This window comes from Apium graveolens, chromosome 6, assembly GCF_009905375.1.
Source record: "Apium graveolens cultivar Ventura chromosome 6, ASM990537v1, whole genome shotgun sequence".
NCBI lineage: Eukaryota > Viridiplantae > Streptophyta > Magnoliopsida > Apiales > Apiaceae > Apium > Apium graveolens.
In genome coordinates, this window is record NC_133652.1 from 186,639,504 (window position 1) to 186,657,681 (window position 18,178).

Genomic DNA, 18,178 nt, shown 5'->3' on the forward strand with positions numbered 1-18,178 from the left:
TTATTATGTAAAAAGTATAAGGTTCGAATCTTACCAGTAATATATTAAAAATATAATTTACAATATATAATGATAAAAATAATGGTGGTGCATTATAAAATTATTATACTTAGGGTATAAAGTTTGAATCATAACAACAATGTATTAAAATTATATTTGATAATATATAATAATAAAAACAAACGTGCACGCACGGGTTATATACAAAGTAAATAATTATATTATAAATATTATAATGAGCGCCCACGGGTCATAATTGTAAATAAATAAAATAACGGTACACGTTGGCCGCCATGGCCTACGCATGCAGTGATACACACAACAATAACTCAGTAGTTGTCACCTGCTTACTCTGTGATCTGATCATCCCCCAGCCCCCTCTATACTTGTCCCTCCCCGGTCAACAATATTCATACCATTCTTTGTTTCCTACTTTTCCATCCCCTCATTACAAATAAAGGAAGCTTAACAAACTCAAATTAGGCCTACATATTTTTATGATTATCTTAAACCCCCCCAAATCAAATCTTTTGTAAACCCCTTAAACCTACCCCCACTCCTCCATTTTTCTTGATCCACCATGCACAGATTCAAGAACCTCTTTACTGTCCCCACCATCAAACGCACACCCTCCCTCGCCCGCCACTTCACTACCTCTCCACCGCCTATATTGGGTCCCACAAAACCCGACCAGAAACCTCGAATGGTTGTCTTGGGATCCGGATGGGGAGCATGTAGGTTAATGAAAGAGATTGACACTAAACTATACGACATCGTTTGTGTGTCTCCTAGGAATCACATGGTTTTCACACCTCTTTTGGCTTCTACTTGTGTGGGCACTCTTGAATTTCGATCTGTTGCCGAGCCTATTGGTCGGATCCAACCCGCCATTTCTAAAGAACCCGGCTCTTTCTTTTTTCTTGCTAATTGCTCTGCTGTTGATACTCTCAAAAAACAGGTTTCTTCTTCGTTATTTGGCTCTCTTTTTTAGGGGAATATATGTAGAATTGCGGATTAACTATTATTATAATGTCAGGAATTTTTAATTCAGTTACTAATTGATGGATGGTTATGTATCTACTCATTTAATCTATGGTTGCTTATATGAATCTATACATTAATTATTAACGCATATTTGTTTGGTGGGGGTAAATTATGTAAGAAAGGAAATCGTGGCATTGTTATATTACTTGTGTTCGTTGTGTCTTGAACTTGCGCAACTGTTTTTTTTAGGGAATATATGTCAGAATCTTCGGTCCACTATTTCATTGCTGGTTTTATTTCATGCAGTTACAAACTGATAACTGCTTGTGTATATATTTAATTAGGTGGAATATAAGTAGTGTGTTGATAGCAATACGAGATGCATGACAAGATGTGTGTTGCTCCAGCTGTTAGGGCTGTTTTTATCATTATTTTTATGGTTGGTTTGGAAAGTTTATATGTAATTTGTAAGCCTATGTTATTATAGGTGCATTGCCGAACTGTGACAGATGGAATACAGACCCTTAATCCATGGGACTTCAAAATTTCATATGATAAGCTAGTCATAGCATCTGGGGCCGAGGCTTCTACTTTTGGAATTAAAGGTGTAAAAGAGCATGCAATTTTCCTTCGTGAAGTTCATCATGCTCAGGAAATCAGGAGAAAGTTACTACTTAACTTGATGTTGTCTGATGTACCTGGTAAGCTAAGCTCTTGATTAAATGTGATGCCCTTGTGCTAGTGGCTTCAAGTGCAATATGCCAATCTGTATATTGGACTTGGTAGCTTAGAGCCTTAAACGAAAATCGGCTTTGAGGTACAGCTAGTGTCTCTTGTGCCTAAATCTAATTCCATAGCATGAATTCTTGCTAATTTTTTCCGGAAATATTAGATTTGAATGTGACCCTCAACTTTCTTTTTGGATGTGTTAAAATACAGGTGTTAGTGAAGAAGAAAAGCGTAGGCTTTTACATATTGTTGTCGTCGGAGGTGGTCCTACTGGAGTTGAGTTCAGCGGCGAACTTAGTGATTTTATCACAAGAGATGTTCGTCAAGGATATGCTCACGTGAAAGACTATATTCATGTTACTCTGATTGAGGTTAGCTTATGCTTTTATTGTGTTGGCATTTTGTTCATCGACTTCTTTATAGCAGTTACTGAAGACAGATTGCAATTTGTGATTAATTCTAGTTAAAATATTTCTGCAAATATTGTAGTTGATCTATAAAGTTTATTCACTTTACAGGCAAACGAGATACTGTCGTCTTTTGATGACCGTCTTCGGACGTATGCGACTAGTCATTTGACCAAGGTGAGTTAAGCATCAGCAGAAAGAAACCTCATGTATTAGCTTGCCTACTCTAGTGTTGAAAAGCTAATACTGTTAAGTTGAGATACTTTTGCAGATGCCATATAGCATGTAATCTTTTATTTTTTCGAATTTAAATGAGACATATATAACCAATGAACTATAATTGTTTTAATATTGCCTTGCATGCTGAATTTTCCAGTGAATCTAAGAAGCTGAAGCGTTGATTCTAACTTATTGCGCGCACAATGATCTTTTAGATCTTCTTCAAGTGGTGAAAACCGCAACTATAAAGTTGTGCAGAATATGGCTATAGCTCATTCACTAAACTCTTTTAAATTATTTTCTTCAATTTAAGCTCCTTAAGTGGGTCCTTTATCTGAGCACATTACTCATCTTAATTCTTCAATCTATATTTTTTGCATCTCAGTATATGATATGATAATGTTGAGGTCTCATCATTTTCTTAGAATATATTTATATTTTTCTTTTTAATATATTCATTTATTCAAGGCCGGAGTTCGTCTTGTCCGTGGAATTGTGAAGGATGTTCATCCTCAGAAAATAGTACTTACGGACGGTACAAGTGTTCCTTATGGTCTACTAGTCTGGTCTACCGGTGTTGGTCCCTCACCTTTCGTGCAAGCACTTGATGTTCCAAAGTCTCCAGGCGGGAGGTAAGTTATTTAATTCTGTATCACCAATCATTTTCTTCTGCGTGGTGGAAATTAAAATATCGAAACAATTGTAAATTTGCACTTTCCTATTTACGGTTTGCTAATTTGAATTCCTGGATAGCTGTTGCCTCAAGATGTAGTTCTGGCATTGATTTGGTTTTATTGAACATCATGGATTGTTTTCTGCCTTGTTAGGCTTGCATTATCATTTGTTTGCCCTAAATTTTCAAATTATTGTTGTGTTAATGTGTTAACCGTGTGCACCCATCTTTCCTCATATGACACAAAGTGTTCATAGACTTCTGAAGATTGTATTCGTTCAGCATGGTCCCTGGTGACCTATACTGTTTGCATTTGTGTTTTCCAGAAAGAAAGTCATCATACTGGGAAGTGGGTGGCAAAGGCCCCCCTATATTTTAAAACTATGGCAACTTTTAGAAAAAAAAAAACTTATCATAGTAAAATTTGTTACAGAATCGGAGTTGATGAATGGCTGCGCGTACCCTCGGTGCCTGATGTTTTCGCAGTTGGTGACTGCTGCGGGTATCTTGAAAGTACAGGAAAGCATGTTCTTCCAGCTTTGGCTCAGGCAAGTTTGTGAGAGACTTCATTTATATTAGAAATTTCGAATGCAGAACTGTTTGATCAAGGTATTGGAGATCAATATTTGTGTCATCAAAAAGGTCATCTGATTCATGGTTTTACTATAAAAAACATATTTTCCTATTTGTCCAATACAATAAGACCTCGAGAACCATATGGCACTGCTCCGAATATTTTGTATATTGGCATTTCCAGTATATATACGTAGATATAAACAAATGTTTTTTTCACAAATTAAATTGATATATGTCTGTATTGTATGAAACATAATTCATGTACAAGAGACAATGATTAATTTATTGATCACCTTGATATCATTGAGAAGTTCAAGAGTTGTGGGGGGGGGGTCAATTTGTCTGTACTGCATAGTGGTTAATGTTCTTTTGGTATTGAATTCTATTGGCTGAATTAGTTAGCATTTGTTCGCTTTTATGATACGTGTGAGCTGATTTGAGAAGGTCGCTGAACGTCAAGGGAAATACATGGCCAATTTGCTGAACATTATTGCCAGAGCTGGTGGAGGACGTGCCAATGCTGCACAACAGATTGAATTAGGGGAGTCTTTTGTTTATAAACATTTGGGAAGCATGGCAACTGTAGGCAGCTATAAAGCTCTTGTTGATCTTAGGCAGAGCAAGGTAAATGGATGCAGTAAGTGTGTGTGTGTGTGTGTGTATAATATTTTCTTATCTGCTATTAATATTTTGTAGCTCCCATGTTAATGTCTATAGGAAACAAAAGGATTATCCATGGCAGGGTTTGTTAGCTGGGTTATTTGGCGTTCAGCGTATCTTACACGACTTGTAAGCTGGAGGAATAGATTGTATGTTGCAGTCAACTGGGCTACAACATTTGTGTTTGGACGTGACATTAACCGAATATAGAGGTATTTTTGTTGCATTAGCCCATCTTCCTGTGTCTCTTTGTGTTTCTTCACGTCTCTTCCCTATGTGCCTTCCCTAAAGGCAACCGTCCTCCCTATTTATATAGTGATACTTTGATAATACTATTTGATCAAAGTACACCTACTTCTAAATGTAAGATAATATAAATTTGTTTTTCAAAATTTGGTCGTATAGCGATTTACTTGCTTATATTTATCATGTCTGAGCAGTTGAAGGATGTGCTTATGTCTGGAATATTTCATCGTTTTTCCTATAGTAGATGGCGCTTCATCAGCAAAAAGGATAATAAGATAGGTGACTGAACAGCACATGCCAAAATGGACAAAATAAAACAAGAAGCAGAAATTGCTGTCCAAACATGTTGCCGTTGCACTATTTTGGTTGCTGCTTTAGCCCATTTTTCATTCTGATATAGGCTTCCCACGTTTCTTACTGTTTTATAGCAGAGGTTGTGGTAAATAGTGATTTTTTGTTTGTATGCAGTAAGATTATAATATTTCAGTTTGAAATTTTCATGATATTGTGAGAAATAAAATTTCAACTTCTAGCATACAATATACTTGATTGATCATTTTGTGATGTACTTTTATGTCATATGGGGAACTATTTTAACCTTGCGAGGACCAACGACGACATCGGAGGGAGGTTGGACATGAGAAGAATGAAAGTTATGATTCTAGTGTAACACTGTACCGACCCCTTGAAATATCTTTAGTGGGCAGGGTAACATTGTGTAGTATCTCATTTAGACTGACTGTGCTCCGCTCCTCTATCGGTTCGTTAGTATGAATTACTATATGTTTGATTTTCAGGTTCCAATTATTTTTCTTTTCGTGAAAACAACAATATAATAAAACACATGCCTTTCAGTAAAATACTTAAACTGAGTCCTTTGAAATGAATTCCTGAATGTAATCGCAACTATTTTCTCGATTATAGACATCACAAGTTATATAAGGAGTCGCCTTTATTGACCGGCCATATAGTCAACCTTTTTTTTTCTTTTTAGTGTTGCAAGCTCCAGCCATATTTATCGTCGTTAATTCTAAAAATGCATACAAAAATACCAAGCACATCATTGCTGACTTTGTGTTTGTTAAAGTATTCTACATCCTCCCCTGATCAGAATTCAAGTTGATGAAGATGAATGGTGAAGCTGCTCTAGCTTCAGCAGCAAATCCTCCATTTACAATAGCAGATATTCGAGCAGGCATTCCAAAACATTGTTGGATCAAGAATCCCTGGCGATCACTCAGTTATGTTGTCAGAGATTTTAGTCTAGCTTTTGGATTGACGGCAATGGCAGTTTATATTGATAGTTGGATTTTCTGGCCACTTTATTGGACTGCTCAAGGTTCAGTTTTTATGGGATTGTTTGTCATTGGTCATGACTGGTAATCTGCACTAGGACAAGTTTACTCTATACCTGCTCCTTCATACTATGGTGTCTACACTTTAATGTTGTAATGTTATTTTTGTGTAGCGGGCATGGGAGTTTTTCGGATAAGCGTATGCTAAATAATGTTATGGGGCATGTTCTACTTACTTTTGTTCTTACACCCTTCCATGGCTTGTAAGTGAATTCTTCCAAATTTTAACATTTCCCTTGTCAATCTTTGCTTATAATATTCTTTTTTTAAGGGATGTCATCTGTTTGTATTTGATCATAATGTTTCTAAAATGTTGTACACTGAAATCAACAACAGCAGAATAGGCCATAGAACCCATCATCAGAATCATGGGCATGCTGACAAGGATGAAGCTTGGGTGCCGGTAATTTCTGATTCCTCTACCAAGCGTACATTGTGTGTATTTCTAAGTTCATTTCATGAGTTTCTCTGTTTTATCATATGCTTTGGATATTTAATTGTATTTTGATGATACTTGAAGCCATACAGCAAGTAGTGACCACCTAAATTTCTCTTATATATTTTCAGTTGCCCGAAAAGATATACAAAAATTTGGACTCCTCTACCAAATTCTTGAGATTCACAATTCCTTTTCCATTGCTTGCACATCCTTTGTATCTGGTGAGGAGCTGTATGTTGTGTCTTACATTTAGTTTCCCTCGTTTCAAATTCTATTTTGTGAACAGAGTATTGGCACAAGTCACAAGTGATATCTTTAAGATTTATTGACCCAAGTTTTTATCTGCAATACATTATCTTGTCTAATCATTTCTACTTGATGGTGGATTGTGTAACAGCTGTATAGGTCTCCTGGAAAGGATGGTTCTCATTTCAACCCTAACTCTGAATTATTTCTTCCCAGTGAGAGGAGAAATGTGTTCTTTTCAACTGTGTGTTGGACTCTCATGTTTGTCTTGCTTCTCGTTTTGTCTGTTGTCATTGGTCCAGTCCAAATGATAAAGCTATACTGGATTCCTTACTGGGTGAGTCATATTTGTCATTGTAGATATCAAGAACTATTTTTTAGGCGATATTTTTTTGTGATTTGTAAATTTAATTTCAGCAGAGAATACGTTGCACTAGCACTCGAACTACTTATTCACAATTCAATTTTCTCCAGATATTTGTGTTGTGGATCAGCTCTGTTACTTATCTGAATCACCATGGACATGATCACAAGGTTCCTTGGTATCGTGGGGAGGTAATTAGTACTTCAGTTTTACTATTATACCAGAATATTCCTCTGTAATTTGTAAAAACAAAAAAAGATACTTCACAAAAGAAAGACTAAAATGACAGTTTGTAAAAAATAATCATGTTAACGGATTAAGTAACTGTGTTACCAACATTCAAGACAGGAGTGGAATTATCTGAAAGGTGCACTTACAACAGTTGATCGTGACTACGGATGGTTTAGTCACATTCATCATCACCTTGGCACCCATGTTATACATCATCTCTTCCCTCAAATTCCACATTATCATCTACTAGAAGCAGTAAGTCCTTTCTGTTCCTGTAAAAGTACATTATGCATAACTGTAAGAGTTTGAACACAGACTTGGGAAGAACAATAAAATTTTCAACTATAAAATAAAGGATGGAAGGGTACAAGTAAACAACCACTTATGTTAAAACTTGCAACTATTTTGGATTCACTTAATACAGTTAAACATTTAAGGTTAGATTAAATTTAATAGGTTAGCAAACATGGTATCGTCACGTGAAATATTTCTAGATATTTCTCAAACTATAAACTCATGTTGTTCTTCAACAATGTGGACAATTGTTGAATAGGATACTGCTCTATTAGCTCTTGTATTGGATTGTTCGAAGTGTAAGATTATATTACATAAAAGATGATGAAGCAACATTGATGGCAAACTGGATCATGTGAAAGTTAGAATTTGAATCATATTATAAGATGCAGTTTTACTATCTCGTATATTAATATTGTCATAATTTATATTGAACTCTACTATAAATTTTTAATGGTTTTGTATATCAAATGGAGCAGACTTGTGCAATAAAACCAGTGCTTGGACATTATTACAAAAAGCCACAAAAATCAAGTCCTATTCCATTTCACTTGATGAGTGATCTTATAAGAAGCTTGGAGGAAGATCATTATGTTAGTGACACAGGGAACGTTGTGTTTTATGAAACAGATCCCGAGCTGCATAGATCTTCTTGGAACAAGAATATATATTCGGCTATTTGCAGCATGCTAAAAGGGTGAAATTTTAGCTGCAAGCTTTGAAAGTCCTGAAAGGATGAAGGGTGGATACCTTATTTATGTAACAGTTAGGGTTGAAAATAAAAATCATAGTTTTGATTGATAGAATAGAACTAGAGATTTCTAATAAAACTGAAATCGTAAGACAAGAAAATTGTTCAAAGATGTTAAAAAACATGGGACAAATTCATTTGGAAAATATTGTAAAGAGTTCCCATATGTTAGCAAGACACATGTTCAATGTAGATCATAATTTGGTAATTGAGAAATTGATGATATGGGAAGATTGTTTGTGATATTGCTAGTTACTATTATTCGTTAACATATCACAGTGACTTGCTTCATTAGCAAATGTGAGGGCTTTTTTAGAAGCTGCCTGTAACTACAAAGTACATTTGTATATATTGTCTTGTTTTACAAGGTTCAAGGCTTTAAGCAATGGCTTGAGCAGAGTTGTTATATATAAGAGACTATAGATTTTTTTTTTTAATCTTTGCCCCTATTGTATAAATCGTATGATGATGCCATCTGTTAGACATGAAAATAAAGAGAATAAGATGAATATGTTAAAAGTAGCTTTAAAAATGTGCAGAAGCAGATTATATCTCTTGCAATTTGCATTAATGGTGTCAAATGAGAGTATTCCTCATCTTCAAGACTTGCAGTAAAAAAAGGGAAAATCCATGTGCTTAAACTTGCTCGGAGGTGATAACTTACATGTTGATGTAACTTGTGCATGTTAACTGTAACTTGTGTTGTGCTGGCCTTTACTCATACTTGCTGGTTAAAAGGCCACGAGAAAGAAAGAGGTAGATAACAATAAGCAATTTGTACCGGTTAAACTCTCTCAAGGTCTAAACTTATTGGTATATAATATCAAAAGAGGTATATAATATCCAAAGCAATTTCTACCGGTTATAAACTTTCTCAACCTGTCATAATGCCACGTGTTTAGCACCTCTGTGCCATCCCACCTTGCTAACCAAATATTGTCAACTTAGTTCTTTATTAATTGTCTCCCTATTACTCATGTCAAGTAAATGATCCTCGACTCCTCGTTCACTTGTGCTTAAATGATCCTCGTCCTCGTATACAGCTAACATGTACTCCCTCTATTTTTTTTAATTATGATTTGATTTTTTTATAGGTAATTTATAATATTTTGACCGAATATTAAAAATAATTATTTTAAAATTTTTTTGTGAATTTTAATATAAGTTATATATTTTTAGTCGGAAAGAAAAAATTTAAAAATAAAAATTTTACCATACAGTCAAAACACTTTAAGATGTGTGCAGAAAAATTAAATGTCAAATATAAAAAAAATAGAAGAAGTATTTTTTTATGGTAAATAATTCATATATTCCCTTTTAGAAAATTTAAATTGTAGATAATTAAAAATTTGATTAAACCCACGCGCTCCTTCATACTGGGCTTTCCTGCTTATTGGTTGTAGGATTGCATTCTTCCTACACCCGGGTTCGCCTTTAACCGGGATTAAATCCAGATCGCCCTAGCTCAGATATTATATCCTATCATATTACATGTACATTTATTATCTGTCTATTATATTGTTATGAATAAAAAACTAAGGTTATTATTTGCTGTATTTATTACTAAGATTCGGGAGCTCAAGGCCTTTAATGGCTGCTCTCGTATTTCGTGGCTCGATCTGCCTTTACGAGATGCCTACGTATCTCTGTAAATTAGATAATCAAGCCAAAAAACGTAGTTCTGATTTGTGGGGTGAGGCCCCTTATATAGATGTTGGGAGTCCTTGAATTGGACTTGGTATAGGAGACGTGGTCGGCAAGTCTCATAATTAGAATGGACTTTGGAGTCCTAGATAGTAGGAAACTGATTCCTTATCCTTTTAGGTCCCCTTGAGGCTAATCTTTAAGGATTTATATCCTTATCGGGACTCTTCTCAACATCTGATTTTTCCCTTATTAATTAATTACGAAATTAATTAATAATCAGGGCTTTTGGGCCTTTTTTATTCCATCAGGCCTGATCTGGTCCATCAGGCTTAACCTTTCTGGTCTGAGTATCATATATCTTTTTATTGGGCCTAGCAGTCCACAGCTTGTACAATTAATGCAGTATTTAATTATACAATCATAATTTATTTATCCCTATCATTTGCCCCCCAACTTTTGGGAAACATTGATTAGGTTTCGCAGAAGTTAAGTCTATTCGTTCCCTTACAGGGTTTCGTTTTTCCGTAAAGTGTGGAGCGACCTACACATTTACAATGAATTTTCCTTTTATTCAGGAATTATCTTAATTTCCAGGAATTTTTCCCTTATTTCCGGGATTTTCCCCTAATTTTCTGGATTTTCCCTAATTTTCTGGGATTTTCCCTAATTTTCTGGGATTTTCCCTAATTTTCTGGGATTTTCCCCTAATTTTCTGGGATTTTCCCTAATTTTCTGGGATTTTTCCCTAATTTTCTGGGATTTTCCCTAATTTTCTGAGATTTTTCCCTAATTTTCTGGGATTTTCCCTAATTTTCTGGGATTTTTCCCTAATTTTCTGAGATTTTTCCCTAATTTTCTGGGTTTTTCAGATTTCCAGCCCTTTTTCGACCAGGATCCTAGTCGAAATTTCGACCTGGATCCTAGTCGAAAATAGGGGTCAGCCCTGTCATCCTGGTCGAAGGATTTCGACTAGGATTCACGACCTGGATTTCGACCAGGATCCTAGTCGAAATTTCGACCTGGATCTAGGTCGTCAATTCCCCATTTTTAGCTTCTGATCTTGAGCCCATCGACTAGGATTTCGACCAGGATCCTAGTCGAAATTTCGACCTGAATCCTGGTCGAAATTTCGACCTGAATCCTGGTCGAAAATTCTTTGGTTTTCTTGATTCCTGGTCGAAGGATTTCGACTAGGATCCACGACCTGGATTTCGACCAGGATCCTAGTCGAAATTCGACCTGGGTTTTTAACCTTTATTCCTGAAAGATGCTTGGCTAACTCGACCTCATTCCTGGTCGAAATTTCGACTTCAATTTAATCCTATTTTTTCCGTTGTTTTCGTGAGCCTAGTCGAAAAATTTCGGGCAGGGATCACGACCTGGATTTCGACCTGAATCCTGGTCTTTTATTACCCGTTATTTTCGGGTGTCTGCTCGAAAGATTTCGGGCAGGATTCACGACCTGGATCTCGACCTGGATTCTGGTCTTTTTCTAGCCTTCTCCATTGGTCCTTACATCTTTTAGGGCTAAAATTGAATTTTCCAAATCCTAATTGGATTTGGGCCTGGCTTTTTCTATTGGGCTTTTCAAATATTACTGGGCCTCTTTATTGGGCTTTTCAAATATTACTGGGCCTCTTTATTGGGCTTTACCAAATATTACTGGGCTTAATACACCCTGTTTAGAATGCTCTAGAATTCCTAGGAATATTCTGGAATATTCCTTTTTCTGGGCCTTTTCTTATGGGCCTTTGTTCTCAATGGGCGTTTCGTCCCTTCAACTTCCTTTTCCTCTTATATAAAGGAATGAGGAAAGGCTATTACTCCTCACTTTCTCATTTCTTAGTTTTCTTCTTTATCTTCCTGCTAAGATTCTCAGAGCAATAACAGCAAGTCGGAGCTCAAAGCCTTTTTCAGGAGCGCTTCTTCAGGTAAGATTCCTCCATTTGCTTTTCGTGTCTATTTTTCCATTGTGTGCCATTTTAAGATAGCCTATTTACGTGCCCCTTACTTTTTTCAGATGGCTGACAAAAGAATGACTCGCTTGGCCAAGATGAACGTGGCTAGAAAGTATACTTCCTTAATCGACATGATCAACACTCGAGGGGACGAGTACCCGTCTGATGCGCATCTGGACGCGCACGATCATATCAGCGCCTTACGGGATCCCAAGGAGCTGGAAAAGTTGAGCAGCTGCTTCAGAATCAAGGAACCTTTTAAGCTGGTTCTTGCAGGTCCAGCCGACAGGGCCTGTCAGTGGAAGAAGGACGCGTTATGCGTCTATAGGGATACTCTAAGGGCAGGTATTAGACTCCCTTTTCATCCATTCATTCCTTTGCTACAGGCTGATGTGGGCATCAGCCCTTGCCAACTTCCCCCTAATTCCTGGAGGTTGATTCTGTGCTATCTGTCGCAATGCGCCAAGCACAACGTCCCCACATCTGTTGCTGTCTTCAGGAAGATTTTTCAGTTCAAAAACAGCCCTGATAAAAGTCCGGGTTGGGTTTCTATCAACCAGCGCCCCACTATCCCCCATATCGTGAATGGGAAGTCCATCCCTGACAACAACTTGGGGTGGAAGAAAGATTTTTTGTTTGTTATTTGGGAAGGTGGAGATTGGGGCTCCCTGTTTCGATCATCCTTTGGGTTGGCCGTGGATGGGAGCCCAAATGACATAACTTTGTCTGAGGAGGAGGCTAGAGGTTTCAACCTCCTTACGCAAGATAACGGTACTTCCCATTCTTGGGACCTTATCCGGGAGACCGTCCTGGTAGAACGCGGCCTTTCGCCCGTTCATAAGAAAAGTAAGTTCCCTTTCTTACCGTCTTTATTTCCTGCATTTTTATTTCATTGGTTTATAACTGACTTTGTTTGTTGCAGTGGCTGAGAAGATTGAGGAGGCTACCAAACCGAAGGACCTGGAGACAACCAGGATGAAGAGGGCCGGGAAGATCTTTAAAGACCCTCGACTGGGTGACCGCTTCCCCGAGTTCCTTCTTCAGGCAACGGAGCCAGATGAGGAAGGCCCCAGCCAAGTTCTGCGCACCAAGCAGAGGCCAGGGGCCTATTTTCAACCTGCTTGGGGGATCCGGGGCAAGGACTCAATTGTGGGCAGCACGGCGCTGTCCAAGGAATGGTCTAAGCATTCCATCTCCCCGGTGGATTATCAAGATTTTGTCCTTCAACAGGACTTAGAGGGGAATGAGCTATTTGGAGCCCAGGCTCTGGCGACGGTACGTCCTTTACTTATGCCCTTCGTACTTATCTTTCCATGTTTTTCTAAACTTTCGCTGTTTCTCTTGCAGGCTAACGCCCATTTCCAAGGGGCAATTCACCAAGCTAAGGCTTGGAAGGTTGGCCTGGAAGATGCCAACAAGAAGTTGGAGGAGGCCAACCAAAAAATAGAGGCCCTTGAAGCTCAACTGGCCTCTTCCACTTCTGACCTGGAGACGGCCCGGGCCGAAAATGTCATTCTGAAGGCGCAGAAGGACAAAGCCTTTGATGGCTGGATGGACACCCAAGAATTCAAGGACTTGATGGTGGAGCATGATGCCCTTCTTCACCCAGTTAGCTATAAAGAGGTCTGGGATGCTGCTGTGGAGGCCATCCAGGATGAGTTTCCAGAGGTCCTTGAGCAGTCCCCCATTCCTTGCCCTGTGCGGGTTCCAGAGCTTGGAGGTGTTACTGAGAAGCTTGCTGTTATGATCAAGGACGGAGAGGAGGAAGATTCTTCCGAAGAGGAGTTTGAGCCTGTCGCTAAGAAGGCCAGGGTGGAAGAGCCTCCAAAAGCAGCGCCTCAACAGCCAGCATCTCCTGCAGAGGGAACTTCTACAGGGACTTCGGAGGGGACAACCGAGACGTCCGAAGGAACGACTGAGACTTCCGAGGAGACTTCAGATAGTGGTTCTGAGGAATCTCAGCCTTCCAAGGCCTAATTTTTTGTATATCTTTTTTTTGAACTTTATTCATATCTAAACTTGTTACCCTTCGGGGTTATATTTCATATGTTGCTTTTCTTGCCTCTTTCTGTTTTAACTTTACAATCTTAATACGCATTTGAACTTTAAACATCCTTAGATAGAAATAATTTCAAACTCTTTAATATGAAGTCTGGTTTTCCAAAACCTTTACACAGCATGGGTTCGACCCTAATCAACAATAACTAGACAATGTAAATTCTACTGGAATATAAAATCCTACGCAAGCAAAGCTTCAAGGTGCTTTTAAACCTACTTGTCACAATGACAAGTGAGAATCGTACTTCACCTATCTTACACGTAGTAAACCTTCAGGTTTTGTGCGTGCCAGGTCCTCGGGACTTCAAAACCTTCCAAAGTTTCCAGCTTGTAGGTTCCTCTACCCTGAACGCTCTTGACTCTATATGGCCCTTCCCAATTCGGGGCAAGCTTTCCTTTCTGTCCGACACCAGAAGCCTCTATTTTTCTCAAGACTAGATCACCTTGTTTGAAAAATCTCTCTTTAACCCTTAGGTTGTAATAGAATGAAGCCTTTTTCTGATATTCTACTATCTTTGCATGTGCCTCATCTCGCACTTCATCAATTAGAACCAGGGCTAACCTCTGCCCTTCCTCATTTTCTACAGCATTGAAAGCCTGAATCCTTGGAGAGGAATGTGATATCTCCACAGGAACTACTGCTTCTGCCCCCATATGCCAACATGAAATGAGTTGCTCCTGTCGTGACTCTACAGGTAGTCCTATAGGCCCATAATATGGGAAGTATCTCATCCACCCAATTATTTCTTGAGTTCTCGATCCTCTTCTGTAGTCCATCCAGGATTATCCGATTTGCTACCTCTGCTTGCCCATTGGATTGCGGGTGAGCCACAGAGGTGAATCGTAACTCAATTTCATTTTCTTCACAATACTTCTTGAATTCCTCATTGTTGAATTATGTTCCATTGTCAGTGACGAGGATACGGGGAATTCCATATCGGCACATAATGTTTTCCCACAGGAATTGTGCAACCTGCTTAGTTGTGATTTTGGCCAAGTGTTTGGCTTCGATCCACTTGGTGAAATAATCAATGGCTACAATCAGAAATTTCCTTTGTGTCGTGGCCATAGGAAAAGGTCCTAGAATATCCATCCCCCACATAGCAAAGGGAATAGGCGAGTTGATAGAGGTCAGCATCTCGGGGGGTTGTCTAACAACTGGTGCATGCTTCTGACAGCGATCACACTTCTTTACATATTCTTTGGCATCAGTCATCATTTCTGGCCAATAAAAGCCTAAACGGGTTATCTTATGAGCTAAGGCCCTGCCCCCCAAGTGTTGCCCACAAATACCTTCATGCACTTCCTCAAGAGCTAAGCGTGCCTCATCGGGCCTGAGACACCTCAAGTAAGGAACCACGAAAGATCTTTTATACAGAATCCCATCTATCAAAGAGTACCTTAGTGCTCGAACAGTTAACTTTCGTGCTTCAGTTGCATCGCTTGGCAACCAACCGGTTTGAATGTGAGCCTTAATGGGATCGATCCATGACGTCCCCAGACCTATGGGAGCCACAAGCTTAACATCTATGCTTCGTGTCTTCAAAACACGGAAGTATACACTTCCTGAACTTTCTTCTATCTCAGATGAAGCAAACTTTGATAGCGCATCTGCCTTAACATTTTCTTCCCTTGGAATGTGTTCAACATGGCATTCATTAAATTGGGTCATCACAGCCCTTACTAGGCGGACATACTTAGCCATTGTATCATCCCTTGCCTCAAATTCTCCCTTTACCTGGGATATGATCAGCTTCGAGTCTCCACGGACCTTTAAGTTTTTGACTCTAAGTGTCCCAGCTAGACCAAGGCCAGCTATCAGGGCTTCATATTTTGCCTCATTATTTGTGGTTGGGAAGTCTAGCTTCATAGCATACTCAATTAAGATCCCATTAGGGCTTTGCAAAACCAATCCTGCTCCACTGGAGTTTGTTTTTGATGCTCCATCAAAATAGAGAACCCAAAACTCTTTATCATCCTTCTCCTTGCTTTCATTATCGTCCTTCTTTTTGCTTTCATTATCGACTCCCTTGTCTTGAGGTATGGCATCTTCCTGCCCCCCGACTTCTTGGTTGGGTATGGTACATTCCACCACGAAGTCAGCTAGTGCCTGGGCTTTTATGGTCGTACGTGGCTTATACTTGAGATCGAACTCTCCCAACTCTATTGCCCACTTATTCAATCTCCCACTTGTCTTGGGACTGTGAATGATATTTCTCAGTGGCTGATTTGTTAGCACCTCAATCCGATGAGCCTGAAAGTAAGGACGCAGTTTTCTTGAAGCCATTACCAAGGCTAGAGCGAATTTCTCAATAGTTGAATAATTCAACTCAACACCATGCAAAATTTTGCTGACATAGTATACGGGTTTCTGGACTTTCAGTTCCTCCTTAACCAACACCGCGCTCAAGGCGCTCTCTGAAACAGCCAAGTACAAGAATAAAACTTCATTCAGAACTGGCTTGGCCAACAACGGGGCCTGGGCCATATACTTCTTTAACTCTTTAAATGCCTTCTGGTTTTCCTCACTCCATACAAAGTCTTTGATGTTCTTTAGTGACTTGAAAAATGACAAGCACTTGTCTCCTGACTTGGAGATGAATCGTCCTAGCGCAGCAACCCTTCCTGTGAGCTTCTGAACATCCTTGACAGTTTTTTGGGGGTTCCATGTCCAGGATTGCCTTTATTTTATCGGGGTTAGCCTCAATTCCCCTCTTTGAGACCATCAATCCCAAGAATTTTCCAGATCCTACTCCGAAAGCACACTTCGTAGGATTCAACATCATCTTGTGGTACCTCAGGACCTCAAAAGCTTCCCTCAAATGGGTTATGTGATCAGTCTTTACTAGACTCTTGACTAACATGTCATCAACATAGACTTCCATAGTCTTACCAATAAGATCCTTAAAAATTTTGTTTACCAACCTTTGATAGGTGGCTCCTGCATTCTTGAGACCAAACGCCATAACAAGATAACAATAAACACCAAAGTCAGTGATAAATGATACCTTTGGAATGTCATCCTTATGCATTTTGATTTGGTTGTATCCGCTAAATCCATCCATGAAACTCAGCATCTCATGTCCAGCAGTGGCATCAATCAAAGTATCAATTCTTGGCAGTGGAAAACAGTCTTTGGGGCATGCATCATTCAGATCAGTGAAGTCTATACACATCCTACACTTTCCATTAGCCTTCTTCACCATTACAGGGTTGGCTAACCACTCTGGAAATTGGATCTCCTCAATGAAACCAGCCTCTAAGAGCTTTTCTACTTCCTGTTTTATAGCCTCTTGTCTTTCCGGGGCAAAATTTCTTTTCTTTTGTTTCACTGTCTTCCGGCGGATCCACGTTTACCTTATGAGTAATCAGCTTCGGGTCTATGCCTGGCATATCAGCTGCGGACCATGCAAAGACATCACTATTTTCTTGCAAAAATTCCACCAACTTCCCTCTAAGGGGCTCTTTTAATGTGGCTCCAATGAAAGTCATTCTTTCAGACTTCTCGGGGTCTAAAGGAATAGAAACCAAGTCTTCTGCAGGCTTTCCTCTCTTCTCATCATTTTCTCGTACATCCATATCTTCAATAGGAAGAACCTGCCCCCCGGCTCCATCTGCCCTCAAAGAGGCCACATAACAACTTCTAGCCATTTTTTGATCTCCTTTCTCTTCTCCAATCCCGTTTCGGGTGGGAAACTTCATGACTGAATGGTAGGAAGAGGGGACTGCCTTGAAGGCATGTATCCCTGTTCTCCCAATGATAGCATTATAAGTTGAACTAGCCTTTACCACCACGAAATTCAGCATCTGCGTTGCTTGCCTTGGTTCCGTACCTATGGTGGTCGGCAATTTGATTATCCCTTCCACAGGACATTCTACTCCAGCAAATCCATATATCGGCATGTCGGTTGGGGTCAACTGGGAGTCATTATACCCCATCCTTAGAAAGGTGTCGTGGAGCAAGATATCCACAGAAGCACCATTATCCACAAGGACCCTCTTAACCGGGCTATTTCCTATTATTGGTGTTATGACCAGCGGGTCGTCATGGGGAAACTTCACACCCTCTAGGTCGGAATCATCAAAAGCCAATGTTACTTCTGTCCTGGCCCTCTTCGTGTTTATCACAGGCCCTCGAGGTCTCGGCCCTCCATAAATGGTGTTTATAACTGGTCCTCTAGGCTGGGGGTTTCGCCCCTGATCGTCTTGGTCCCTCCTACGATCCTCAAAGTTCTTCCTTCCATTATTATTCCTATCCCCTCCTTCTCCAGTGTATTTGTTCAATCTTCCTTTTCGAATGAGGAACTCAATTTCATCTTTCAATTGCCTACACTCATCGGT

The 18,178-nt window shown here is 39.3% G+C and overlaps 2 protein-coding genes across 4 annotated transcripts; both read left to right on the top strand.

Annotated features, from left to right (window-relative positions):
- The first annotated feature begins 331 nt into the window (after positions 1-331).
- Positions 332-5,034, top strand: LOC141666414 (internal alternative NAD(P)H-ubiquinone oxidoreductase A2, mitochondrial-like). 2 transcript variants are annotated; one of them, XM_074472406.1, is made up of 9 exons: positions 332-958; positions 1,472-1,685; positions 1,924-2,084; positions 2,232-2,297; positions 2,808-2,971; positions 3,446-3,560; positions 4,033-4,212; positions 4,306-4,460; positions 4,736-5,034. In XM_074472406.1, exons 1-8 carry the CDS (start codon positions 581-583, stop codon positions 4,456-4,458), a joined length of 1,431 nt encoding a protein of 476 aa, XP_074328507.1. In that variant the 5' UTR covers positions 332-580; the 3' UTR covers positions 4,459-4,460; positions 4,736-5,034. The 2 variants fall into 2 exon arrangements, with proteins under 2 accessions (XP_074328507.1, XP_074328506.1); XM_074472405.1 differs by having other exon boundaries at positions 335-958; positions 4,689-5,034.
- A 99-nt stretch (positions 5,035-5,133) lies between these two features.
- On the top strand, positions 5,134-8,417 carry LOC141666415 (temperature-sensitive sn-2 acyl-lipid omega-3 desaturase (ferredoxin), chloroplastic-like). 2 transcript variants are annotated; one of them, XM_074472407.1, is made up of 9 exons: positions 5,134-5,254; positions 5,606-5,873; positions 5,963-6,052; positions 6,186-6,252; positions 6,417-6,509; positions 6,686-6,871; positions 7,009-7,089; positions 7,247-7,384; positions 7,903-8,417. In XM_074472407.1, the coding sequence occupies exons 2-9, from the start codon at positions 5,617-5,619 to the stop codon at positions 8,122-8,124; spliced, it is 1,134 nt and encodes a 377-aa protein (XP_074328508.1). In that variant the 5' UTR covers positions 5,134-5,254; positions 5,606-5,616; the 3' UTR covers positions 8,125-8,417. The 2 variants fall into 2 exon arrangements, with proteins under 2 accessions (XP_074328508.1, XP_074328509.1); XM_074472408.1 differs by having other exon boundaries at positions 6,189-6,252.
- The last annotated feature ends 9,761 nt before the right edge of the window (positions 8,418-18,178 follow it).

What these genes read in the sequence shown, in the direction of transcription:
- LOC141666414 (XM_074472406.1), top strand. Translation starts at nt 581, where the DNA reads ATGCACAGATTCAAGAACCTCTTTACTGTCCCCACCATCAAACGCACA. An exon ending in TTGATACTCTCAAAAAACAG is followed by an intron (nt 959 to 1,471) that starts GTTTCTTCTTCG and finishes ATGTTATTATAG; the next exon opens with GTGCATTGCCGAACTGTGAC. An exon ending in TTCATGTTACTCTGATTGAG is followed by an intron (nt 2,085 to 2,231) that starts GTTAGCTTATGC and finishes TTCACTTTACAG; the next exon opens with GCAAACGAGATACTGTCGTC.
- LOC141666415 (XM_074472407.1), top strand. Translation starts at nt 5,617, where the DNA reads ATGAAGATGAATGGTGAAGCTGCTCTAGCTTCAGCAGCAAATCCTCCA. An exon ending in TTTGTCATTGGTCATGACTG is followed by an intron (nt 5,874 to 5,962) that starts GTAATCTGCACT and finishes ATTTTTGTGTAG; the next exon opens with CGGGCATGGGAGTTTTTCGG. An exon ending in AGGATGAAGCTTGGGTGCCG is followed by an intron (nt 6,253 to 6,416) that starts GTAATTTCTGAT and finishes ATATATTTTCAG; the next exon opens with TTGCCCGAAAAGATATACAA.